General features: G+C 45.1%; 1 protein-coding gene across 6 annotated transcripts in view; it reads right to left on the reverse strand.

Annotated features, from left to right (window-relative positions):
* The window catches only part of KMT2C (lysine methyltransferase 2C), a 312,840-nt gene that overhangs the window by 160,131 nt on the left and 125,089 nt on the right, over positions 1-27,620 (reverse strand). For all 6 annotated transcript variants that reach the window (XM_073581565.1, XM_073581564.1, XM_073581563.1 and 3 more), the window contains exons 7-13: positions 18,755-18,917; positions 17,855-18,026; positions 16,013-16,127; positions 15,306-15,478; positions 12,535-12,677; positions 10,544-10,654; positions 2,334-3,010 (exon numbers count right to left, since the gene is read on the reverse strand). In XM_073581565.1, coding sequence (XP_073437666.1) covers positions 2,334-3,010; positions 10,544-10,654; positions 12,535-12,677; positions 15,306-15,478; positions 16,013-16,127; positions 17,855-18,026; positions 18,755-18,917 — 1,554 coding nt within the window. The remainder of the gene's footprint in view (positions 1-2,333; positions 3,011-10,543; positions 10,655-12,534; positions 12,678-15,305; positions 15,479-16,012; positions 16,128-17,854; positions 18,027-18,754; positions 18,918-27,620) is intronic.

A 27,620-nucleotide genomic window follows, 5' to 3' on the forward strand; every position in this document is an offset into this window, starting at 1 on the left:
TCCATAGTATTGGAAACTCGAAAAACGGCGATTAGCAAGTTTTTTGCGGTCCGTTATTGCGGCAGGCCGTGAAAGTTGCGGCGATACGGCTCGCAATAACGGGACGCAAAAAAAGTGGTAAGTGTAAAAGCCTTAACTAGCTGGAGACCTTGAAGATGAGGTGACCGTCTACGTTAAGGTTACAGTGGGAAGACTGCACTACTCCGGTCTAAAGATCATCCTCACGCAACCTTAATGCAGCAAGCAGGAGACCTTCTTTAATTCACCTTGATGAATGTAAATGTGCAGATAATCCAGGCGGCTGACTATCACACTTTAGATCCATCGAGTGCCATTACACTTCAAGTTTTACTTACGACAAAAACTGCATGAAAAGCAAAAGGTATAAAACATATACTAATGTGTAATAGCACTCGTGGTGTCGCGCTCATGACCTCTTCACAACTAATGTATGAATGTGCTCGCTAGTAGAGCAATTGTACAGTAGTTACATTTCATGTACAATTATCACAAAATTACCTATTGTTTAAACCAGGTTTGTGTGTTAAGCAGGAGGGAGGCATCACAAGAAGATGGGAGGCGCCGGACCTGTGACACCCATTGGAACGAACCGCCCCGCAGGGGAGTATAATAAGTTATTTTTCTTCTCTTAAAGGACGGATAGGGGAGATTTTAATCTACAGCATTATACAATGCTGTAGAAAAGCCCTGAAAGGCGGAGGCCATAACTCATATCGGCCATCCCTGATTACAGGTTCGCTTTAAATGTTTATTAAAAACAAAATACAATCTTACCATCTAACACACTGGCTACTTGGGCTATATTAATAAGGTTGTGTCTAACCTTAGGGTACAGGTCTGCAGTCACTGACTGCAGACTGGTGAATCCTCACATCGTGCAGATTGAGGATTCTCTGGTGCTGGGAGCGGAGGGAGCGTAAGCGCAAATATGTGATTTACATACATGCGAACAAGTGCGGACTAGCTGTATGTAGCCCCACACTCAATGCAAGCGTATTGAATGAGGCCAAATACGGTCTAGTTGGAATGTGGCCGCAAGAATGCATATCGCATTCTTGTGGTCACGTAACTGCACGCTCCAGGCATCCTCACAGTGCTCTGTGCACGCAATGTGAGGATTCACTAGTCTGCAGTCATATAGAGCGGCTGAAGACTTGTACTCTAAGGACAGAGCATTCCTTTAAACTCTTACATCCTGTTTTTTTCTTGAATAGTTTACAATGGTTTCCTTATCACCAGAGGCAGGATTACAATGACAGGTAACACCTAGAGGTGATGTCACAGATGACCCTGCTCCTCATCCTTTCACAATGATCTTTGCACACACATTAGAGGCATCAGTGCAAAAGACAGGGTCAAAGTCTGTTCACTGAGGATAATGTGGGAGGATTTAGGCTATGCAAATCTATAAGGGGGTGGGCCAGACTACAATCTGGCATGGGGGCGGTACAGACTACGTTATTAGAAGCACTTTAGTGTAAGTTCACACTGCATATTTTGTCGAATTCTCCAAAATTACTACAAAGATTAAAAATAATTCACACAGACACATTGTGGGACCCACATTTTCTGTGAAAGTGGGACCCCACTGTTAATAGAGGGCAGCATGTACTGCCACCCTTTTAAAGCAAAAATCCTCACACTCCTCCAGTGTAGAAGCCGTCACATCCAGATGGTGATTTTAACAAATCTCATCTACATGTTGCTGAAAATTTCTGCGTGGAAACTGACCTGTGGTGCAGCAAGACAATTCTTCGTGTAAAATATATTCACAAAATTGCCACAAATAAATAAAAAAAGCTGAAGTTCACACAATTGGTGTGGGTTTTTCCACAGTGTGTAAGAAGCAAAGTCTATGCTTGTTTCATGTGGATTTTGTTGCAGACACTCAGTGTGAAAGTCCCTAAAGGTTTTACGCCATTAAAAGTCATTTTTATCACAAGTCTACATTTTAAAAAAGTTCATTAACAAGTGAGCATTTCAAATCCTCCCCAAAAAAATAATGGCATTTCATTTTTTGGGTTTTGTAAATATAGTACTTTAGGACCATAAAAAGCAATAGATGAGAACAAGAAAAAAAAAAAAGAACGGGGGGGGGGAGAAAGGTTGTCAGCATTAAATTGTCTACAAGCCACACAATCATTGAAGCAACATTTTTTTTTTACAAGTTAACTGCACAAAAAAAGCCAATAAAAAAGTGTCATCCATTGCAGATGGTGACATTTACCCATTTGGTCATTAAGGTACCAAGAGGATAAAAACAGTAAAAACTGACTTATTGTTGCTTAACCTGGAATATACATAGCACTTACCTGTCTTGATCTTGGTCTGCCAGGAGAAAACTTCCTTTTGGTGATAGCTGGCTTACCCATGCCAATTTTTGGAGTTACAGATATAAATGTGGTTTGAAAGGCATTTGCTGTGCTATAACTATGTGCTGGCGTTTGACTTTGAAATATATCATTAGATGATTGAAAGTCGATGGAAACTGCAGGAGAGGATGACACACTGGTCTTACTGGTGTCCACTGAAGTGGCAGGAGACTCCATCCCAGTAGGAGACTTCAGACTTTTGTGCCCGGCCGGGGATCTCATTTCTGTTGAAGTCTCACTGTTAGGAGTAGTTTCCATGTCACGAAGATCAGACGTTTCAGAAACCAATGGTGCGTCCTTTTTTTGTGAAATGTGTTCATGACCCCTAGTCAAATCAAAGTGCTCTTCTAACTTAGGATTGCTTGTGAGCTCAAACTTTGATGGTGATCCACAACAATTCTCCAGGACATGTGGTTCCCTCCGGCCTTCAGAAGGACTTTGAGTTTCCTTGTGTTCACCACGATGACATAGTGGCTGCTGCGTTGATATCTTTACACTGGCAACCTTTCGTACAGTCTCATCTGGTACCATGTGCATGTGGTCTGAATGAGGTGTGTCCATGCGGTCTGCTTCTGCATCAGTTTCCAGGTCTGCCTTCTCATTGTGCTCTGGTGTCACTAAAAGGAAAGGTAAAAATTTTTCAAAGGGTAACTGTACTTTCAAGCAATCTTGTGTGTGAGTTAGGAATAAAACTTTCTGGCCCTTTTAGATCTTATATCCTGCAGTTTTTATTAAATTTTCCTCTATGCAAGCGCATTTTAAAGGGTTTATCCAGAAGTGTTTTTTTTTTTGTTTTTTTTTTTTAAATATGGGCCTAAAAACGAAGAGGCAAGTAGTTTTGGCCTACCTGCCTGTTGTGCCCGGCACCAGTCTCTGCTGGCACAGAGCAGTCAGCAATTCAGTGGCTTCCACTGACTTGCAGTCAACAGAGCAGCTGCTTCACTTCTGCTCTACTCTGTTGAAGGGATGTGACAAAAAAATGTGATGCTGATCGGCAGCTAACTCCCCACAGCTATGAAGTGGGGAGTTGGCTTTAAATCAGCATGACATAGAAAGAGCAGCTCGGAAAAGAAAGCTTCTCTGTTGACGTTGAGCAGATGGATTGCTGCCGGGAGCAGTCAATGACTGCTCTGTGACAGGTAGAAAAGGCAGGTAGTCAGCAATTATATGTATCACTTTTTAGGCTCATAGTTTAAAAAAATAATCCTTGATAAACCCTTTAATTTGCAACTTTCTGAGCTGGCGGGAGGATGTCTCCTATACACAACACATAGAAAGAAGGATTCCTGCTCTTCATTCCCAGTTAGCACACAGAGAAGCAGCCGCATAAATGACACTATAGAAGTATTGAGCAGTGTAGCTGTGAATGAGGCAAGTGTCTCGTTAGAAAAGCTCAATACAATCTTAATATTTCTCACTCTGCTCCTCACTCACTACTAGGTAGTGGGAAGGGGTCGAAGTGGCTCAGTGGGAAATTAAGCAGAATTCTCTAATAAGATACGTTACACAGTTTTTCTATTAGCATATATGATTTATGTAAAAAGTTTGTTGAAAGTTTATAAAATCAGCTTATTAGCGTATACTGAATTAGTTGTTTTTAATATTGAGCCACAGGATAGATAATAAATGTGATTGCTGGGATCCCACTACTGAAACCTCCAATGATCACGAGAACAGGAGTCAAATCTGCCGTTCTTCCTCACTATGTCAGAAATGAATGAAGAGGTTGAGCCCATTCTATTCAATGTCTACAGGACTATCTACAGATATGAAATGATCAGCAGAGGTGATAAATGACTTTTCTGCTATATCCATATTCAGTCCACACAGTGTGAAGAGGTTTCGAGTATCGGACTACTCATCTAGTAATCTTTGCGGGTTGCAAGGATTGTCCCATTATTAGATGTCAAATCCTCTGTATAGATCATAAAAAATATATCTGCCACAAACTTGATGCTTAAAAAAAAATAAATAAAAAATCAAGTTAAGAGAAAGGTGCTACTTGGTGATCAAAGTGTATAGCAAGCAGTGGGTACAGCCATTTAATGAGCTGCGCTGGTCGGCAACAGGGAGAAATCGGAGTCTAGCACTTTGATTGCACTTTGAGCTTCCATGGATCCACAAGAGAATTAGCTCCAATTGGCATTTAATAAAGCTAAACAAGTAGCATGTTGCCATTTAAAACAGGATTTTTTGGGTTGCTTACCGTAAAATCTGTTTCTCGGAGCCTTCATTGGGGGACACAGAGACCATGGGTGTATGCTGCTGCCACTAGGAGGCTGACACTATGCACAAAAAAAGGTTAGCTCCTCCTCCGCAGTGTACACCCCACCGACCGGCAGGAAGTTCCTCAGTTAGTGAGAAAGCAGTAGGAGAAGTAACAGAATAGATTAAAAACAGAACAACTCAACTGTAACAAACCGACAAACATAAGAACAGGAGTTGTAGAACATGGGAGGGTGCTGTGTCCCCCAATGAAGGCTCCGAGAAACAGATTTTACGGTAAGCAACCCAAAAAATCCTGTTTTCTCGTTCGCCTTATTGGGGGACACAGAGACCATGGGACGTCCCAAAGCAGTCCCTGGGGTGGGAAACAAACTTCCATCAGGCCAGTGGACTCGCCACCGCAGCCTGCAGAATCCTTCTACCTAGGCTGGCGTCCGCCGAAGCGGAGGTGTGGACCCTGTAGAATTTCACAAAGGTGTGAACCGATGACCACGTTGCAGCCTTGCAAAGCTGCAGCGCGGAAGCTCTGTGGCGCACCGCCCAGGAGGCACCCACCGCCCGGGTAGAGTGCGCTCTGATCCCTGGAGGGGCCACTCAATGCTTGACCCGGTATGCCTCCAAAATTGCCGATCTGATCCAGCGCGCAATAGTGGCCTTTGAGGCTGGGTGATGAACAGAGAGTCTGACTTCCGCAAGGAAGTCGTCCGGGCTAGATAGACTCTCAATGCCCTGACTAGGTCCAGCTTGTTGAAAGACCGCTCCCGAGGGTGAGCTGGGCTCGGGCAGAAGGATGGCAGAACAATGTCCTCATTGAGGTGAAACGAAGATACCACCTTCGGAAGAAAAGAGGGCGGAGGCCGCAGAACTACCTTGTCCTGATGAAGGACCAAAAAAGGAGAGCGGCAAGAAAGTACCGCTAATTCCGACACGCGCCGGATGGAGGTAATGGCCACCAGAAAGGCCACTTTCCAAGAAAGGAGGGAAAGGGAAACGTCCCTGAGAGGTTCAAAAGGAGGACCCTGCAGAACCTGAAGAACCAAATTAAGATCCCAAGAATCCACGGGAGCTCGGTACGGAGGAACCGTGTGAGCCACACCCTGGAGGAAGGTTTTGACCTGGGGCCGGGAGGCCAGCTTTTTCTGAAATAAAATGGACAGTGCCGAAACTTGACCCTTCAAGGAACTGAGAGCAAGCCCCGCATCCAGCCCTGCCTGAAGAAACGCCAGAATAGAAGGGAGCGAAAAAACCAAGGGCGCGATGTCATTGGCCTCACACCAGGAGAAATAGGCTTTCCAAGTACGGTAATAGATCTTCGAAGAAGGCGGGTTTCTGGCGCGGATCATGGTATGAATTACCCGATCAGAGAATCCTGCCCATCTCAAAACCTCGGTCTCAACAGCCACGCCGTTAAATTGAGCGACCGAGAATTGGGGTGGCAAATCGGGCCTTGAGACAGCAGATCTGCCCGTCGGGAAGCTTCCAGGGGGCGTCCGCGAGAAGGTTGACAATGTCTGCGAATCAAGACCTTCTGGGTCAATTCGGGGCGATGAGGATGACTGGAATCCCCTCTGCTTTGATTTTCTTCAACAACTTGGGAAGAAGAGGCAGAGGAGGGAACAGGTAGGGGAGCACGAACTGTGACCAAGGGACGGCCAGAGCGTCGGCGCCCACTGCCAGAGGGTCCCGAGACCTGGACACGAATTGTGGGACTTTCCTTTGAGGCGAGATGCCATGAGGTCTACATCCGGGGTTCCCCACCGACAGCAGAGCAGATGAAACACCTCCGGATGTAGGGACCATTCCCCTGCCGCGAGACCCTCGCGGCTGAGGAAATCGGCGGCCCAGTTGTCCACGCCGGGAATGTGAACCACGGAAACCGATGGAACAAAGGTCTCTGCCCATTGAAGAATTCTGGACACTTCCGCCAGGGCTGAGACACTCCGTGTCCCCCCTTGGCGGTTGATATACGCCACCGCTGTGGCATTGTCTGTCTGAATCCGGACAGGCAGGCCCTTGAGGCGCCTTTCCCAGTGGACGAGAGCTAGATGGATCGCCCGTATCTCTAGGACATTGATCTGCAGAGCTGATTCCTGAGTCGACCATCGACCCTGAACAGTGTGATTGCGGAACACTGCACCCCAGCCGATGAGGCTGGCGTCCGTAGTGACAATCTGCCAGTGAACGGGAAGAAAAAACCGCCCCAAGAGAATGAGGGGAGACGTCAACCACCAGTTGAGAGACCGCCTGATCCGGCAGGAAAGGCGAACCGGACGATCCAGAGACAGAGCCGACCTGTTCCACCTGGACAAAATGGCCTGCTGGAGTGGCCTGGCGTGAAATTGGGCAAAGGGAACTGCCTCTATCGCCGCCACCATCTTCCCCAGGACCCTCATGGCTGTCCTGAGGGATGGAAATCGTGTGATCTGTAATTATCTCACGCCCTGCTGCAGGGAAAGAATCTTGTCTTGTGGGAGAAATACCCTTGACCGACGAGTGTCGAAGAGAAGGCCCAGAAACACAAGGCGTTGAGTAGGAACCAGACAGGACTTTTCCCGGTTGACGATCCACCCAAAACTGGACAGGGTGTCTAGAACGATCGCCACACTTAGGCGGGCCTGTTGAAAGGAGGGGGCCTTGATCAGGATATCGTCGAGGTACGGAAAAAGAACGAGACCTCTGATCCTCAACAAGGCCATCAACGCCGCCATAATCTTCGTGAAGACTCTGGGAGCGGTGGCGAGCCCGAAAGGAAGCGCGACGAACTGGTAATGTTCGTGAAGAATCACAAACCGCAGGAACTTCTGATGTCCGGGAAATATGGGCACATGTAGATAGGCATCTTGGATGTCTATGGAACCCATGAATTCCTGCTCCTCCATGGAAGCAATTACCGAGCGAACTGACTCCATCCGGAAATGGCGAAGGCGAACTCTCTTGTTGAGTAACTTGAGATCCAAGATGGGTCGAACTGTCCCGTCCTTTTTCGGCACCACAAACAGGTTTGAATAAAACCCTGTGAAGCGTTCCGATTCGGGAACGGGCACAATCACCCAGGAACTGAGACGAGGCGATGGCCGAACCGAACCCCGGGACCAAGGCCGGATCCCTCAGCGGAAGGGATTGTAAGAAACGATCCCGTGGAAGAGAAATGAACTCTATTTTGTATCCTGTTGATACAACCTTTCTGACCCAAGCGTCCTCTACTGAGGCGAGCCAGACGTCACTGAAGAAGAGAAGTCGACCTCCCAATTGGAAGGGACCCACGGGAGACCGATGGTAGTCATGCGGACGTAGACCGTCCAGATGTAGATCTGGACGGTCTTCCCTGGGAAGAGTGGGACCGCGAGGACGGAGTGGGCCTGAAGGAAACCTTCTTTCTTTCCTGACGTGCCTGTGGCCTTTGCTGGTTGGAAGGGTTTTCCGCCGTATTGAAACGGCGGAAAGTCCGAAAGGGACGAAACTGACGCCTTGGAGGAGGTCTGCGAGGCTTGGAGGGGAGAAGAGAACTCGTACCTCCGGTAGCGTCCTTAATAATCTGATCCAATTGTGATCCGAAGAGATGCACTCCCTGAAAAGGCAGATTGGTCAGAGACTTTTTAGAGGACAAGTCCGCCTGCCAGGCCTTGAGCCAAATTGTACGTCGGATTGCCACGATGTTACTTGACGCCTGAACTGCGCAAGATGCGGCATCCAAGGAGGCAGAAAGCAGATAATCCCCCGCATGGGAAATCTGCTTGGCGAGATCGGCCAAATGCTCTGGTCGTGCCTTATCCAGAATGCCCTGCCGAAGGTCATCTGCCCAAGTGGATATGGCCTTTGCTGCCCAAGAAGAAACAAAGACTGGACATACCGCTGCTGATGCCGCTTCGAAGGCAGATTTTGCTAGAGATTCTATGATCCCATCATTAGAATCTTTTAGCGACGCCACACCTGACAGCGGAAGGACCGTATTATTAGAAAGTCTGGACACGGGAGGGTCCACCGAGGGAGAAGCGGCCCAGTTGTCCGTGAGCTCTTTAGCAAACGGGTACAGCACGCCGAGACGCTTTCCTCTTTGAAAGCGTCTGGTCGGATCTTCTCTCTCCTTTGTAAAAATCTTTCCAAACTCAGAATGGAAGGGAAACACCCTGGATGGTGTTTCCGCCCGTCTGGACGAAACCTCCCGATCTGAGGATTTCGCAGGGGCGTCAGCGATGTCAAAGGTATGGTGAATCGCGGCAATGAGGTTTTGCACCGTAACCTTCATGTTCGCATCCTGGTCCGAATCCAGCTCTAAGACCCTTTCCGATTCCGAAAGCGCTTCGCCTGACTCGGGGGAGGAGGCCCGAGAGGGAGACTGCTGGGGACTATGGGGTGAGGTAGGACGAGGGGAGGACTCCGCCTGGAGGTCCTGCCTGGGCCTCTTGCGACTGCCGCTGGCTGGCTCAGATGGGACGTCCTGAGACGTGCTGGGTCCCGCCGAAGCTCCCAAGGGCAACTTGTCCAGAACGGCTACTAGGGACTGAGACACCTTGATGAGGTCTGCCACTGACTGTGATTGAGAGGAGGCCCAACCCGGCATGGGGGGCTCACTCGCCCCTGGGGCTATGGATGGCTCCTGAGCGGCGTCGGGCTGGACGCAGAGCGGGTACGATCAGACTTAGCGTTGGACATAGTGAAAAGAGAGCCAGTGCCGGCCGGTTGGGGGACAGAAGGCAGAGAAGGGTGTCAGTCTGCAGGTGCAGAGCTACTCACGGTCCGGTGTCCCCAAGCGCGACGCTCTCTGATCTGGCTGCAGGATGAGGCCAGGCCAATCCGGCTGAAAAAAGGCCCAGCGACCGAAATCCGGCAGGGAATGAAGTCCGGCTGGCAGGCTGAGAAGATGGCGACCACCAGGGAAAGGGCGCGCTGCCAGAGGGAGAAGAAGGGCGGAGCTCGCCGCAGAGATCCCCTTAGCACCGCCCGCTGTCCAATAGCAGGCTGGTGTGAGGCAAGGGGGCTGGGAAGGCCTAGGACGGGCAGGAGAGAAGCCCGCTTAGAAGAAAGGGGCAGGGGGCGTGGCCGCGACGCAGCGGTAGGCCCGAGATGAAGCCGGGGCCTAAATTAATAGCGCCGGCCGCCTGTCAGCAGGGGGTCTGCGCGGAAGACGCGCCGCAACACCGGGCCGCGTCCCTGCTTCCCACAGCCCGACCCCTGTATACCCCTGCCGGGATGAAGAAAAAAACGGGGGGGGGGGGGCGCAGAACAAGGCCAGAAAGAACAGGGGCCTTCATGGATGCGGCGACCGTGGGGCGAAGCGGAGGCGCAGGCCCTACCGTGGTCCCCTGGCGACCGCCTTAGGATGAAAACGCCGGGGGACCGCTAGACCGCATACTCACCCAGGCCGGGGGCCACAATAAAGGTACCTGAGAATCCCACGCTGTCTGTCGTCTTTATGGAATCCACGCCTCGTCCAACCGTCAGGCTCTGGTAGGCGAGATGGTGGGAGGCGGGGGGCAAGGACCGTCCGTATAGCTGGCACGCACCTGTGCGAGGCTCCTGGTCCTGCCGCGGAGACCTATGAGGATACGGGGTGGCAGTACACGCCGTACTCATAGTCTCTTTGTGGGAGTACGGATGTGACTGTTCACTCCGTATCCCTCCGAAACCTGTAAAGGAACGACGCACGACGAGGTAGATAGGGGTCTAATAAAAGACCCGTGTCCACCTCCTACTGACACTAAGCTAAACTGAGGAACTTCCTGCCGGTCGGTGGGGTGTACATTGCGGAGGAGGAGCTAACCTTTTTTTGTGCATAGTGTCAGCCTCCTAGTGGCAGCAGCATACACCCATGGTCTCTGTGTCCCCCAATAAGGCGAACGAGAAATCTTTTTTTTTTTGCAGAGAATTTTGATACAATAAATGAATAAACCAAAAACGATGTGTAAATAATAAATGCAGCGCACCTTCATCAAGACACATTACTGCTGCACCTGGAACATGATCATTGTGATTAAGTGCTTCTTCTTGAAATGTCATTTTTCCACCTGTATCCACTTCTAGCTCATCTGTGCATGCTAAATTAATAAAGGAAAGGTAATTCAATAGTGTCACAAAGATCATTAAAATGTTTTTCAACTCCAATAAACAAAACTAAATACAACACTGGAGATCTCATAGCCCCCATACTGCGAGCTCAGCAACAAGTGCCAGCTCTGACAAGGTTTTTATCCACAGTAAGGCTGTGTGCCCATGTTGCGTTTATGCGTTCCCGCCGCATTTTTTTGCGGTCGCAGAAACGCTTAAAAAACGCATCTTCATGCCATCCTATGGGATTTCGCAGTTGCTGTGCCCATGCTGCGGATTTTACCGTTGCGGAATTGCATAGCGGTAAAATCCGCAGCATGTCCATTCTTACTGCAGAACCGCGGCGATTCCACCACCATAGGATTGCATTGAAACGCTCACTTTACGCATGTGGCTATGCCCACCATGCGTAAAGTGAGCGCTTAATGTGCGGCTGGTACCCAGGGTCTGGAGAAGAGGAGACTGGGTACCATATACCTGTAAAAAATAGAATAAAAATAAAAAATTGAGATATACTTACCTTCTGACGCCCCCCCCCGGAGTCCTCCCGCCTCTCAGCCGCGCTGCCAGCATCTTCTGTTCCCAGGGATGCATTGTGCGACTGACAGCTACGTCAGAGGTCATTGTCGCAAGGCATCCCTGGGAACGGAAGATGCCGGCAGCGTGGCTGAGAGGCAGGAGCGCTCCTGGGGCCATCAGAAGGTGAGCATATCCCTATTTTTTTTTTTTTTATTATTTTTCACATCCTATCATTTACTGCTGATGCTGCATAGGCAGCATTAATAGTAAAAAGTTGGTCACACTTGTCAAGCACTATGCTTGACAAGTGCGACCAACCTGTCAATTACTTTCAAAGCGATGCTTCAAATCACTTGAAAAGCGCAAGCATTCTGCAAGCTAAAAACGCTTGCAAAACGCTTGTGTTTTGCGGGAAAACGCATGCGAATTCCACATGCGTTTTACCCACGGCAGGGAGTTGAGGAAATGCTGCAGACATTTCCGCAGCATTTCTGCAATGTGGGCACTTAGCCTAAAAGTATTTTTTCCAATACTTTACCTTAGGAGAACCTACCAGGTTGCATTAGAAAATTTGTGTTGTCCAATGAAAACAAGTTATCAGCTATTCACAGGATACCGATAACTTACCAGTAGGGGGTCTAACTGCTAGGATCTGCACAGATTGGGAAATGCTATCCTTTACAGGGGAAAAAATATCTGTGTCCCCCAATGAGGCAAAGGAGAAAAAAAATGGCATAGCAGATTGGATGCCTGAGCACTGCTCTGTTCATTCTCTATGAGACTGCTAGGAGCAATAAAAAAGGAGCACCGTGCTTGGCAGCTCCATAGAGAATGAATGGAGAGGTGGTCACGCGTACGTACTGCAGCTCCAATTTAACGAGGAGAAGAGTTCCCTGTTCTACTGATCTGTACAGGCCCCAGAAAAAAGCTGATCACCAGTGATGAGGGCAAGTGCTCATTACTAGAGATGAGCGAACATTGCCGGCTCCCTCCTTATTCAGCAAGCCATAGCACTTACCGAAGAAGCTGCATTGGGAACCCGGATACCTGGAGCGCTCCTGATAATTTAGCTGTTCAGCGCTGCAGCTGCATGTGTCGCGGCTGTGTGAGTCACAACACAGGCTCTCCAAGCATGGTTGTATCGAATCGAAATTATTAGAAGAAAAATAGTATGTGATATGCCAATTCTACACTTCACTACTCTCCTTGAGGATGAATGCCTATAAATTCAAATAGACATCTAAAAATCTAGTAAAATGTCTTTCCAGAAACAGAGGTGGCTGCAGCCCAAACATGAAATATCCATAATCCCTTTAACATCAATATGTCGTTACTGTGAAAGAATACTTACCGGCATCAGCGCCCGCAACCTCCATAACCATACATTCGTCTCCGTCCTGCATGTCACATTGCTTACATAATGTGCAGCTGTAATCGTCTTTCCAATGATCATCCAAATAGTCTGCACATTTTTCACAGTCTTGATGTATCCACCTTAAGTAGAGTAAAAATATAAAATGTCAAATTACAGCGTACTACAAGTCACAAGCAGTAAATGCAGTGATGCGGGCAATCCCCAACATTAATTATCTCATCCTCCAAAATAAAAACATACACCCATGGTTACCTTTCCCCCAATGAAGCTAGAGAAAAATAAAGAGTTTTGAAGTGGACCTCTTAATCAGGGCTGTGGAGTCGGAGTCAGAGCTCATTTTGGTGGAGTCGGTATAAAATGGACCGACTCCTAAAATATATAATAAATTGGGTACAGTAGTTCAATGTAGAATGTGCTGAATATTTTTTCATAGGAATTTGGGAAAGTTATGAAATGTCCTATAAATGGCTGTTCTATTCCTGATCTAAGGCTACATTCACACACAGTGTTTTTGCTGCGTTTTTTGATACGTTTTTCAGCTGCAAAAGCAGATCAGCTTTTTAAAAAAACCGCATCACCTGAAAGGTTTTTGAGCTCATAGATAATGTTTTCAATAGCAAAAGCAGATTAGAAATCTGCTCTATCTATATATCCATTTATCCATATCTGTCTATCCATATCATATCTGTACCAAAAAGAATGAAAGCCGGATAGCACACAGACTAACACTCCTTTTTTTAGCACCAGTCAGGTACACCTCATAGCTGCCCAAAAGGACGCCCAGGACAGGCATTGCTCGTCTTCAGTAACACATCAACATCAACTCATAGTTGGAATAAATAGACTGCATTCACCACATCTTAAGGTGCAGGCTTTATTTTCAAGTGTAGGGGTGTGCAGTATAAGGTTCTGCAGCAGCTGAGGTGTGCAGTATGAGATTCTGCGGAATAGTATGAGGTACTGCCCCTCCCCCCGTAATGTTTTGATCCTGGCTAAAACAGTTTCTTATAGATATGGCGAACCCTCAGGTAACCCTAAATGAAGGTCAATGGACACAGGTGACTGAATTGAAGGAATTGCTTAATCACCTATTTACTGTGACTAAAAAATTACAAGCCGAGGATTTAATTCCGGGCATTTTCATAAGGGAGTGGAAGAACTTGCTATTTTGCCTGTCCCAAAGAGGAGATTTAATCGCAGATGGCATTTCTGCTTCAATGAAACGGAGAGAGACACAGCTATTGGAAAATAAAATTTTTCTGGCAGCTGTTTATGTGGACCCAAGCCATCGTATATTGCTTGATGATCAACAGCTTTCTAAAGGAAAAGAAGCTCTGACTGAGGTAGCAGTTAGGATGAGTGGCCTACAGGAGGACAGCCAGGCGCAAGAGGACTTGGGTCCTGACAGTGCTACTGCTGCCATATCTTCATCCTCATCAGATGAGGAGTTTGACTTTGACATGTATTTGGATGACATGGAGCAAGCAAAGCGTTGCTGCAAGGAAAAAGATTTCACTCCGCCTCCTATAGCAAGCAGATTGACCATATTTCAGCCAAATGTTTCATTTGCTCTCAAAGAAAAATTCAACCGTTCATCAAAACTGACTGTGCATGCGGCAATTCCTTTATACTTGGAAATTGTTACCGAGATGATGCCCATGTGGTTACGGCTTTGCCTCCAACCCAAGTTAGTGTAGAGAGGTTGTTCTCTGGCCTTAAAATTATTAGGTCAGATTCGAGGTCATCTATGAAGGAGGATCTGATGGAGGCAATTCTATTTCTTAGAACAAATTCATAGACTGCACCAATGTTATTTAGTATGTTTTTGTTGAAAACGGTTTTTTGCCACTTACATAGTTTAATTACATAGTGATATATATATATATATATATATATATATATATACACACACACACACACACACACACACTGTGTATATATAAATATGTAATCGATATTATACAGTGTATTACATATTTACAATTTATTACAGTTGTGTTCTAAAGTTGTATTCCAATAAATATATATTATGTTCTATCTAAATATCTTGATTATTGTATCATAAAAATGATTAAATGTCTGATGTTCACATTGTACTACAATAAATTTTTCACTTAAATATAAGCAATATATGTTGGAGTCGGAGGAAGGGAAATTGAGGAGTCGGAGTCGCAGGTTTGGCTTACCGACTCCACAGCCCTGCTCTTAATACAATGGAGGTACCTAGATCTAAGGGAATGCTTCTATACTGTGTGGTAAACATGCTGCTGTATAAGTGTTCAGCATTAGATGCAGAAAGATCATTAAGAGGCGCCAGGCCTCATTCAGACATGTTTTCCCAGGTAAATCAGGTGCCTGTTATGGTCTATGGGGCCGTGTTTCTTTGCGGACTAAGTACACAAAATTAAATAAAAATAGACATGACCGGTTTTGATCGGAGTAAAGGCACAATGTCGCCAGTGCAAAAAAATAAAGACAGCATGGATGTCATACAGGTTCAGTCTGTGTTTTACGGTTCAGTGTGTAGAGGGTAAGAATTTTTTTTTTTTTATTTTGCATAAAAGGACGAATGTCGCAATAGGATCCAGCAAACTGATTAAAAAAAGGTTATCTGCTAAAAAACAGACATCTGGATGCGGTCTTAGAGTGAGGCCATATAGAGGAATAGTCAGGACTGATGGGAGTGGGGGGATAATATGGGGTCAGGTCTTTTTTTTTTTTTTTTACAGTATTTCCGTTTATATTACCTTTTACACATCTGACAATGCAAAAGGTCTTTGTGCATGTCTGCCTGAAGTGGATGATCACAAATCGGGCATGGCAGGCTGGTCTGCTGCTGGAAACAGTTGTCACATATCAAACAGTTCAGATACCACTGAGGACTGGTCCGAGCCCCACATTCTGCACAGATACGGCAGTTCTGTTTTAAGAAAAAGGAAAAAAAAACAAATATTAGTCCATGAAGAACATCAAAAAGTTATTTAAAAATGGAAATAAACCCAAAAGCTTATAGTCAATAAAATGTAAGGATATATTTTCTGGGCAGGATATAAGGACAACATGAAAACCAAACTCATCTCAGATTTGTGATATCTTCTGTGGGACATTTGCCAGGCCCACAGAAATGTGAATCCATGTTGTGGCACTCAGAAGTAGCCTTATTATGCCACTTATTGCATATGCCAGCCTGAACACGAGGCACCAAGCGGGCACAGCCACATCTCCTCCAGCTCACAGGTGCCAAGACTGCACCCACACGATGGCTTCCTGAACAGGAGTTTGGGAATCTGCTCAGTAGGCACAATAAATCATATTACTATGAGCAGAATATTAAGTGGTAACATACAGATAGTGTATGTACGTAAAGAGATAAAGCGAGAGGAAAGACTCCCCATGGTCCTTGAATAGACCCAGCTGCAATCATAAATGGCCCATTTGTACGGAGCCGACTCACTTTACACTTCCAGCCATTTGTCGGTACAGTGTCCATAACCGGCTGTAGACAAAACGTATGATAACCTTTGTCACATGTATCGCAGACGAGCATCTTGGTGTCATCTCCAGATTGTCTGTAGAAGAATCCAAGGAAAAAACATGGTAAGGCGACAAATATATAGAAAGGAAAGTGATAGAGAAAATAAAAAACGTTACCACTAAGATATGATGCTTCTGGGCGTATTGCTTTATAACAAAAAATACATCTTGTTTTAGAATTCACAGGAGCCCATTTATGTACTTGTATACCAGACTTGATCTGCTGGTGAATGTACTTATGGCATAAATGGGCTGTCCAGGAAGATTATATTTTCTTATTTATCCTACAGGCCTAAAAACTATCAGTCATGTTCTTGCTAACAGAGGCAAATACCTGCCTATTGTAACCGGCGCCGGCTCAGAGCCAGCTCTTCTACAGCGCTGATCTGCTGACTTCCCTCAGTCAGCATGACCTCGGCAGTCACGCCCCACCGATATGGCAGAGGAAATGCCGCTGTGCTCTTGACGTGATGTCAGCGCATGGCGCCAGCTGTGACGGCTCAGTGCCAAGGAGGTGGGTTCTTTGCACAATAAAGCAAGTAGATACCAACTACCTGCCTGTTAGTTCCTAGGACCGCAGTAAATAAATAAGATAGTCCTGGATAACTGTAAATTAAAAGATTAGGGCGCTTGTGCTTTAGTAGTATACGGTAGGCAGGGGTACAAAGGTTACAGTTTTAGGGCTCTGGACCTACACAAGTTACGCCTGTTTTATTTAAAGGTGTACATAAAGTAGGTTGAGACCACCGCAATAATCGGGATTTCTACAGTATTCTGAGGGCTTTCCACTACTCAGACATGCATCTCTCAATCACCTACAATCCCCTCATGTAAGGGCTATATATGTAACAGCTATATTCAACTGCATTTTGGGTGACACTCTGGCAATGCCAGCACCTGATCTCCCAGGGCTCACATGACGTCATTATGTCAGGTGAGCCCTGCAGCTAATCAGTGGCAGCTTTACTATCACTTCCTTTGGATGGACACCTGGAAAAATTGAAAGCTGCTGCTGGTCTCTGACTTTCTCTTGGAGAGCAGGTGCAGACATCGCCTGAAACAGAGGAGGATATAGAGGTTATTTTTCATGGGGGGAAAATGGTGATAAAGAAGGGGTTGCCCAAGTACTACACAACTGTTTAACACTTCACAATCAATAATAATGCCTTAAAAGGGATCGCATTTGACCCCTTCATGATGACAGTGTGATTTTGTATGGGGGGGGGGGGGGGGTTCACACTCATTTTATCCTCCCCTTCTTAACAGCCATAACTTTATTTTTCCATCGATATAACTGTATGAGGGCTTGTTTTTTTTGCAGGACCAATTGTACTTTTAAATTACACCATTTGTTTCACTATATGATTTGCTGAAAAGTAGGAAAATACATTTTAAATGGGTTGAAATGGTGAAGAGGGACACATCTCAATGATAAGCTCCTGTCATGTAGTCCTCAGTATTCAATGACTGGCTGTCACGGCCCTCCGCCATGGATTGGCAGCTTTTTGCCTATACACAGAGCAGTCAAAAAGCTGTCAATGGTACAGAGTTAAAAAAAAAAAAAAAAAAGTTCATCAATGAGAAGACTAGAAGAACTGAAGAAGACACAACAGGGCTTCATGCAAACTACAGCAAGGAGCCCAGTCAGTGTCATGAAGCTGGAAACCGGGTCTGTCCATATTTTATGCTGTTCTCAGATTGGGAAGTATATACCTGGTGACACAAACTACGCGCCATGTTACTGGACTATTCGGCAACTTACTTGCAATTCTGACAGACTTTACAATCTGGGCACTGCCAACCAGCACGCTTCAAAGGGGTCACTTCTATGTCCAGACACATGCCATGGCAATGCTGACCACAAGTTGTGCAAAAAAGCTGGTCCAACAGGTCTCCGGAGCGGTCACACAGTGCACAGTTAGCATAATCCGTATCTAAGAGAATTATAAAAGGGAAAAAAAAAAAAAAGACTTAAGATGTACTCGCATAACACAGGCAAAAATAAAAAAAACTAAGCAATTCTATAACACTTGGTAAAGCTGAATTATATTCTTGTTTCTCAGCTTCCCTCACTTGTAAAGCATAGTTGCAACCATTGTTATAGGATACCAAAGGCAAGAATGCTGAACAGAGAAAGGTTATGGCGCAGTTATTTGATAACTATAAAGCTAAAACGCAGGTAAAAAAAAAAAAAAAAATCAATAAGTATTTGAAATAATCATTCTATTGTGCTGTGGATCAATAATTACCGGGAGTGTCCAGTACTTGGATATTGACGGCCTAGCTTGGATGGATAGAGCATGAATATCAGTTCAGTGAGCATCAGACATATACAGATATACAGAGAGTACAGCGCCAGGACACCAGAGCTCCCTCCACAGCACTGACCGTTACAAAGGTGTGGTGTCCTGACTCTGTACACTCTGTACATACGTTCGCCATGGGAGCTGCGGACAGCTGATCTGTGAAGGTGCAAGAGTCTGATGCCCACAAATCTGATACCAATGACTGATCTCAAAGACACGCCATTAATATCTTCATAGATTCGCCATTAATATCTTCATAGACTACTTCTAATGGTCATTTATAAGACGGCCCGAGCTTGAATCTGATTCGCCAACTTGTACATAACGTCTATAAAAGAGGGAAAAGCCTCACTTACAACGTTCAAGAGCCTGATCGATGTGCTCGGGGCAAAGAAGAGAAAAGCAGGCAAGGTCCTGAAAGGCGCCAGATCCAGCAGCGCAGGGGAAATGGTATGTCTGTGAACAGGTCTCTTCACAGCATTTGATAGTAGCTCCAAGGTGCTTACAGTATGCACAGCGCTGAAACAAAGCAAACATACTGGTAAAACGTACACTCGGCAGGAGACAATACAATTCGGGACAAGAACGACTTCTACAAAAGGACGTTTGGCTTTTGCTAAGGTTTATAGCAGCGATTCAGTCTGGGTTTTCTGTAGCGGTATTTATCATGACCGGTCCCTTCTGCAGGAAGATTATACACTATCCTTTTCTTAGTTATGAGGTTTATTTATACAGCACGGTGCCACCTGGTGGTGAAAGTATGCAGTCATTGCCAAAAGTTAGGATGCTGACAATTTCTGGTTTTTAGAAAGTTTACTGCTTGAGTTTTTTTTAGATCTTATAGTCGGATGTTTCTACAGTAACTGAAGTACAATTCAGGATTTCAGAAATTTTTTAACTTTTATTGAAAAAGCCATCAAATTTCTGCAAAGTCAAAATATTTACGGTGCTGACTCTACTTATTCATGACTTCTGCCCTTTGCCCTGGCATGGATATCATCTTCTTGACCAAATCCTGACTGGTGACTACCCATTCTTGTCTGATCAGCGCTTGGCGTTTATGACAATTTGTGTTTTTGGTTGTCCACCCTCTTTTTGAGGATTGACCACAAGTTCTCCATAGGTTTGAGACACAGGGAGGTTCTTGGCCAAAGACCCAAACTGTTAATGTTTTGTTAACCGAGTTATTTACATTTGTCTTGTGACATAGTCTCCATGTTGAAAACAAATCATATCTTCATCACTAAATAGCTCTTGGATGGTTGGTTGAAGTGGCTCATATACCATTATGTGGTCTCAGGATGAATTAATGTTGGTATGATACATGGTATTGCTCACTTTTTCTTCCTCGGACAATCACGCTTCCTCCAGCTTCCCCAGTCTGAAGGGGCTTCATCAGAGAAAATAACTGCAGAACGTACAGGGATTGAACTGGGGTGAAATTATTCGCTCTGAAAAAGCCTCCATCAGACTGAGACATCTGGAAGGTACAGTCGTACCTAGAAGAAAAGGTGAGCCTTGTGATTGTAGCCATGTGGGGAACATTAAAGAGTTCAGTTCCACCCAGACCTGCATCAAGAAATGAGCGGGGTGGTTGACGTGCCTTACAATTCCTCCCGAGACCCAGGAATGATCAGTAGTAATTAGGCATCTGTCCTGCTCCTTACAATTGGACTGGAGCTCCACAGCAGCCGACTGCGCATGTATCCTAGCAGGGTATCACGAGACGACGCCACCTTCCCCTCTCCATGCAGGTGTGAGTGGAGCGGGACTAACCCTTTAATAATCAGAAGCTGAAGATTGCAGGAGGGGAGTGGGTGGATGTACTTTTTCTATTCTTTTGATTATGTAATATAAGGGCAATGATCCTTCCTAATGGCAGTCAGGGGGGCACTAGGACATGTAATTACTAATTCAATGCCCAAAATAAAACTGAAATGCGGCAGATCTTCATACACACGACACTGTTCTTTAGGTAAGTGCTATATCTATAATGTGTGAAAATAAAACATTTGATATCTTTGTTTAGACCAAGTCTATGATCGATTGGGGTGAATGTACCAACGACTTCAAAACAAGGACAGAAGCAAGCAGCCGAGCACTATTCTCTTCTGAAGACAGTCTGAACGGAGAGTCAGATGTTTGACATTGTGCGGGTGAATTACTGGCAGAGGAGCACTTATTCTTGCCACAAGTAAATGTATACAAAGGTTTGCTGCATTAATAATGTAACGGAGTGACAACATTATCACTGAAGCTTTAGAGCCGTCAATGCACCTAAATTACAAAAAAAAAAATAAAAAAATGAAGAAACAACCCACAACTTTACAGCTCGAAGGCTCCAGCGCGGCTTCACCTGCCAAATCCTTGTCAGGCCCTTTTATGACGCGTGAGTCATGTATCTACCAGGAGTCATAACTGTTAAGTTAATTAGATCCCTCAGATTAATATGCTTCGTGCAGATCAGCATTGATTTTTCTAGCCATTTAACAATGTCCCAAAACAGATGTGCAGCCCAGCAAACTCACTGCGCCTTCATGTTTACAAAGTGTGATGACATTTTTACAATTATGCATAATCTGCTCAGCCCGTATTAAGGAGAGACATAATAATTCTTTGCCATCTGCTTTTTAATTTCACATTCGCTTCCACTGCACGTTAAGCTAATAAGTGGTTTTACATAGCATGCATGGAAAAAAGGAGAGAGAGTGAAAAAGTAGGAATTCTACTTCTAGAAAGACTGTTCCCACAGGCGTGATCACAGCTTCTCTGACGGATCCATTTTGATACCATCAGATGCCAGCAACTTCCACATTTCAGAAAAATGTCTTCCAGTTTTTCTCTTACATTAAGCCTCATTCATACACTTATCACGCAATAAAAAAAAAAAATCAGTTATTTTATTAGATCCACTTCTCAGCCATTTTGGTCTATGCCTTCATTTTTATCATATGTGGGGGTTTTTTTTCCTTGTGGTAAAAAAAAAAAACAAACAAAACCAACAATGTATTTTGTAAGACGACATGGATGTACCGTGTTTTTTTACACAAACGCATTGATTTACATTGGAATTTGAGATCTGTAACTCGGATTAAAAAATTCAAAAATGTTGATTTTTTTTTTTGCAGAAACTTCACAAAAAAAAAAAAGGAAAAAAAAGACTTGAACAGTGCTATAATTGAAATGCACCCAATGTGAAAAATTGACATCTGAATGAGGCCGAAAGGCCCCCCCCATACACAATACAATAGATGGGATCTAAAGTAGCTGGGAAGAGACCACAATCTAGAACCAGATGAAGAGTCTTCTTTCGCTGCTCCATTTCCAGCCTTCTGAGGCTTTATAACAGTGCCACATACAATATATACCTGCAGACACTGCTCTCTGACTCCCTCCCAAAGGCCTCGGCACAGACTAGGCAAGCTGTCCAACCATCTAAAGTCTATGGGGCCTCCCGACTGACCTGACACATGATGTTGGTGGACATCAGGATTGGGTAGTGGGAATTCAGTCGCCAGAGCCTTTTGTTAGGTGGGGAGTAAAGCCGCTGCTAGATTATTGTGGCACCCACTTTTTCATAGAGAACACAGGAGCGCTCGGCCAAGAGACCTTGTGCATCAGGGATTTGGGAACGAAAGCGCTGAATGATTGTTCAGCCAACAGCTATCTAATGTGTATGGCTGGCTAACAACAATCCAGGTGCGCATGTTTATTTCTAGAATTGGATGGTTCACTAACAGACATCTCACAAAGTAGTTCAATCCTGAGGAATGAAGTACGTTGGATTTTTTCTTGCAAGGTGGTGTGGCTTAACAGGAAACTGGTCTGTGGTAAAGGGGGAGTGGCCTGTGGTAAAGGGGGTGGCCTGTGGTAAAGGGGGGTGGCCTGTGGTAAAGGGGGGTGGCCTGTGGTAAAGGGGGGATTGGTCTGTGGTAAAGGGGGGATTGGTCTGTGGTAAAGGGGGGTGGCCTGTGGTAAAGGGGGGATTGGTCTGTGATAAAGGGGGATTGGTCTGTGATAAAGGGGGATTGGTCTGTGATAAAGGGGGATTGGTCTGTGATAAAGGGGGGAGTGGCTAGAGATGGTACACAGTGCTGAAAGTTTGGAGCAAATTAAGCAAACTAATAGTAAGTGGTATAAAACTAAGACAAGAAAGCCTGAAAGTGCACCAATGTTTATCAAACAGCACTGTCCAGTCTTAATCTACATTTACACTGTCAATTTTTATACAGTTATACTAAATTTCCCCAAAATATTCCAATTCATCTCAAATGTGTTCAGGTCATTCGTCTACACAGGTAAGTAGAGTTCTTTACTTTTTAATAGTCAATGTCATAATACAGCAGAACGTGGTTTAACCCATCTTATTAATACAAAGTTGCTAGTCAGAGGTGTTGGGCGAGGTTATACTGAGCTCATGAATATGGAGGACTACCTGACAGCAGGGCTACTACAGTCATGGCCAAAAGTTTTGAGAATGACACAAATATTAATTTTTACAAAGTCTACTGCTTCATTTTTTCTAATGGCAATTTGCATATACTCCAGAATGTTATAAAGAGTGATCAGCTTAACAGCAATTACTTGCAAAGTCAATATTTGCCTAGAAAATTAACTTTGTCCCCCAAAACACATTTCAACATCATTGCAGCCCTGCCTTAAAAGGACCAGCTAACATCGTTTCATTGATTGCTCCATTAACACAGGTGTGGGTGTTGATGAGGACAGGGCTGGAGATCTGTCATGATTAAGTAAGAATGACACCACTGGACACTTTAAAAGGAGGCTGGTGCTTGGCATCATTGTTACTCTTCTGTTAACCATGGTTATCTCTAAAGAAACACGTGCAGTCATCATTGCACTGCACAAAAATGGCCTAACAGGGAAGAGTATCGCAGCTAGAAAGATTGCACCTCAGTCAACAATCTATCGCATCATCAAGAACTTCAAGGAGAGAGGTTCCCTTGTTGCCAAAAAGGCTCCAGGGCGACCATGAAAGACCAGCAAGCGCCAGGACCGTCTCTTAAAAGTGTTTCAGCTGCGGGATCGGGCTACCAGCAGTGCAGAGCATGCTCAGGAATGGCAGCAGGCAGGTGTGAGTGCATCTGCACGCACTGTGAGGCGGAGACTCTTGGAGCAAGGCCTGGTCTCAAGGAGGGCAGCAAAGAAGCCACTTCTCTCCAGGAAAAACATCATGGACAGACTGATATTCTGCAAGAGGTACAGGGAGTGGACTGCTGAGGACTGGGGTAAAGTAATTTTCTCTGATGAATCCCCTTTTCGATTGTTTGGGACATCTGGAAAACGGCTTATTCGGAGAAGACCAGGTGAGCGCTACCACCAGTCTTGTCTCATGCCAACTGTCAAGCATCCTGAAACCATTCATGTGTGGGGTTGCTTCTCAGCCAAGGGAATGGGCTCTCTCTCAGTCTTGCCTAAAAACACAGCCATGAATAAAGAATGGTACCAGAATGTCCTACAAGAGCAACTTCTCCCAACCGTCCAAGAGCAGTTTGGCGATCAACAATGCCTTTTTCAACATGATGGCGCACCTTGCCATAAAGCAAAGGTGATAACTAAATGGCTCAGGGAACAAAACAGAGATTTTGGGACCATGGCCTGGAAACTCCCCAGATCTTAATCCCATTGAGAACTTGTGGTCAATCATCAAGAGACGGGTGGACAAACAAAAACCTTCAAATTCAGACAAAATAAAAGCATTGATTTTGCAAGAATGGACTGCTATCAGTCAGGATTTGATCCAGAAGTTGATTGAGAGCATGCCAGGGAGAATTGCTGAGGCCCTGAAGAAGAAGGGTCAACACTGCAAATAATGACTTGCTGCATTAACTCATTCTAACTGTCAATATAACCTTTTGCTACTCATAATATGATTGCAATTATATTTCTGTATGTGATAAAAACATCTGACAAACACACATAAAAACCAGAGGCCAGCAGATCATGTGAAAATATAATATTTGTGTCATTCTCAAAACTTTTGGCCATGACTGTAGTTCTCTAGGGATAATCTCCTGCTGATAGCACAATAATTATATAAAAACGACACTAAAAGCTCAGTAATTGATACATCGCAGGAATCGGGGTCTCTGTCCCTATATTATGCTGCTTTTAACATTAACAGCAAAAATCTGGTGACAGATTCCCTTCAAGGCTACCGATTGACTGCAGTATTAATGTCATTGACAGGTGGGATGTCATCGTGTAGGAGTGGTTGAGCGTTCAAAAAGTAAATAATGCTCATTTTTTAGTTTTATAGAATTCCTTACTTTTTGATAGGATTTTTCTGATAATTTTCAAAAGTGAAAAAAAAAAAAAAACACTTACGGGGACACCTCCAAAAATTCATATTTTCCAATTCAAAATTTAAGACTAAGCAGACAAGAGTGATATGGAAAGCTCACCCCGCTGACATTTCATCGTCTAGCTAAATGAAGTGAGAATCTGAAAGCATCTAATAGAAAGACATAACTGTGACGAATATGACTGGGCTGCTCCGCTTCCTGCGTTACCTACATCTCCCCTCTTTTAACCTTTATGTCTTGCACATGAATGAACATATTGCGGCTGCTGTGACCTTTACACAGGGACCGATCCATCACACAGCTCTGCGTGATGCAGCCAACAAATGGTGGCACAATCATCTGTAACAGGCGCTGCTTTTGCCCTGTCTGCTGCTCATGGACTCTCTGTGAACTGTTTGGGTTCTCATTAAAATAATTAAAAAAAAAAAAAAATAAAAAGATACGTTGATATGATCACAGAGCTCTAAAAGCAAAGTACAACTCGGCTCACCTTACATTGATCCCAGCTATATAGCACTGGGCTAAAGTTTAGGCAGGTGAGCAAAAATTGCTGCAAAGTAACAATTCTTTCATAAATAAAAGTATTACTAGTTTAATTTTATCAATTGATTGAATGCAAAAGTAAATGAACAAACGAGAAATCTAAAATGAAAACCAATGTTTGAAGTGACCGCCCTTTGCCTTCAAAATAGCGTCAATTTTTCTAGTTACACTTGAAGAGTCAGGGATTTGGTAGCATAAGGCTGTGTGCACACGCTGCGGATTAGGTGCGGATTCATCCGCGCGGATTTTGTAAAATCCGCAGGTGAAACCGCAGGTCAAAATACCTGCGGTTTTACCTGCGGATTGCTCTGCGGTTTTGCCCTGCGGTTTTTCATCTCCTCAATGGAGGAGATGGCAAACCGCAGGAGAATCCGCAGAAAGAATTGACATGTCAATTCTTTCTGCGGATTGAAAACCGCAGATAATCCACCCGGAAAATTCCGCACCGTCTGCATTGCGGTTTTTGATTCCCATAGGGAATCATGGTACTGTACACCGCAGCAAAAACTGCTGCGAGTCCGCAGCGGCCAAAACCGCTGCGGAACCGCAGCAAAATCCGCAGCGTGTGCACACAGCCTTATAGTCAGGTGTATGAGTATCAATACGAGTACCAAACAGGTGCTAATGATAATCCCCTTCATATATAGGTTTTGAAACACAGTCATTAACTGAAATAGAAGCAACTGGGTGAGCAGACAAAATCTGCTACAAAAGGGTGAGATTATGGAAGGCAGGTTCACATCACCAGTCAAACACCATGGCAAGACTGAACACAGTTATAAGACACAAGGTAGTTCGTTATACTGCAACAGTAAGGTCTCTCCCAGGCAAAGATTTCAAAGCAGACTGGAGTTTCAAGATGTTCTGTTCAAGCTCTTTTGAGGAAGCACCAAGCAATGGGCAACAATGAGGTCCGCAGACATAGTGGTCAGCCAAAGATACGGTACTTACTGCAGCATTTGAAAGACCCATATTATGCTTACTTCCCCTTGATATTGGAAGATGTCCAGCAGTGCCATCAGCTTAGAACTGGCAAATAGCGAGACCCAGGTCCACCAATCTACTCTTTGGAAAAGTCTGGCAAGAAATGTTCTTCATAGAAGACTTGAGCCCAAAAAGCCATGACTTCAACATGGAAACAAGGCCAAGTGACTCAACTCTGCTGGAAAACATAGCAACTAGGATACAGAAAAATGGCAGCAGTTGCTCTGGACTGGAGAATCAAAAATAGGGAAATATTTGGCTGCAACAAACGCAAGTTTATCCACCAAAGAGCTGAAAAGCGATACAATAATGAGCGTTTGCAAAAACAGTGAAGCTAAGTGAAGGGGCCTAGCAAGTTTTGAACTGTATTTCAACAGATCGAGTTTGAGATTTGGTCAGGAATAAATATGTTCTCAAATCCGGGAAATTCAGTCAGATGCTTAGCTATCCAATTGGCCCCAAATTTATTCTGCATCAGGACAAAGAGACCAACAATGCCATTAAAAATTATCTTCAGAGTAAAGAAGAACAAGTTGTCCTGGAAGTGATTATACTGCCCTTACAGCGCCCTGAGCCTAACATCGAGCCTCTCTGGGAGTACATGAAGTGACAGAAGGATTTGCACAAGTGACATCTACAGATGATCTGTGGTTAGTTCACCAAAATGTTTAATACAACCTCCTTACTGAGGTCCTTCAAAACTTTAACAAGTTGTGAGGAACTGGTCACGGACTAAAGACTATTGGACCAATGATCGTAGAGCGAAGTCCACTGCGCTAAGGGATGTAGACTATTCCAGCACGGAGCAACGGTTACGTCGATATTGTTGTTTTTTATTAGATATTTTCTTGCTGTGTTTTATTAGTGATTTGCTCGTCAGTTCATCCTCAGGAATCAATGTTCCATGCAGTGACAGTAAGGGCCCCGTCACACATAGCGACTCACCAGCGATCCCGACAACTATATCAACGTGTCAGGATCGCTGGTGAATCGCTACATGATCGCTGGTGAGCTGTCAAACAGACAGCTTCACCAGCGATCAGGACAGCGACGCCGAGCGCGTGGCGTCGCTGTGTTCGTTAGTTACCAGCGTGCTGATGCAGGGAGCTGGTAACTAACGTACACATCGCTGGTCTCCCGCCTGTCACACGCAGCGATGCGTGCTGACCAGCAGGAGACCAGCGACCAAAGAAAAGTCCAGAGGTTTCCCAGAGCGATCAGCGATACCGGCAGGGGGGCTGGTCGCTGATCGCAGTCACACACAGCGATCTCGCTGGTGAGATCGCTGTTGTGTCACAAAACTTGTGACTCAGCAGCGATCTCACTAGCGAGATCGCTATGTGTGACGGGGCCTTAAGCAGAGGAAGAC

Source organism: Dendrobates tinctorius, unplaced genomic scaffold (genome assembly GCF_039654945.1).
Source record: "Dendrobates tinctorius isolate UK_male_01 unplaced genomic scaffold, ASM3965494v1 ptg000070l, whole genome shotgun sequence".
NCBI lineage: Eukaryota > Metazoa > Chordata > Amphibia > Anura > Dendrobatidae > Dendrobates > Dendrobates tinctorius.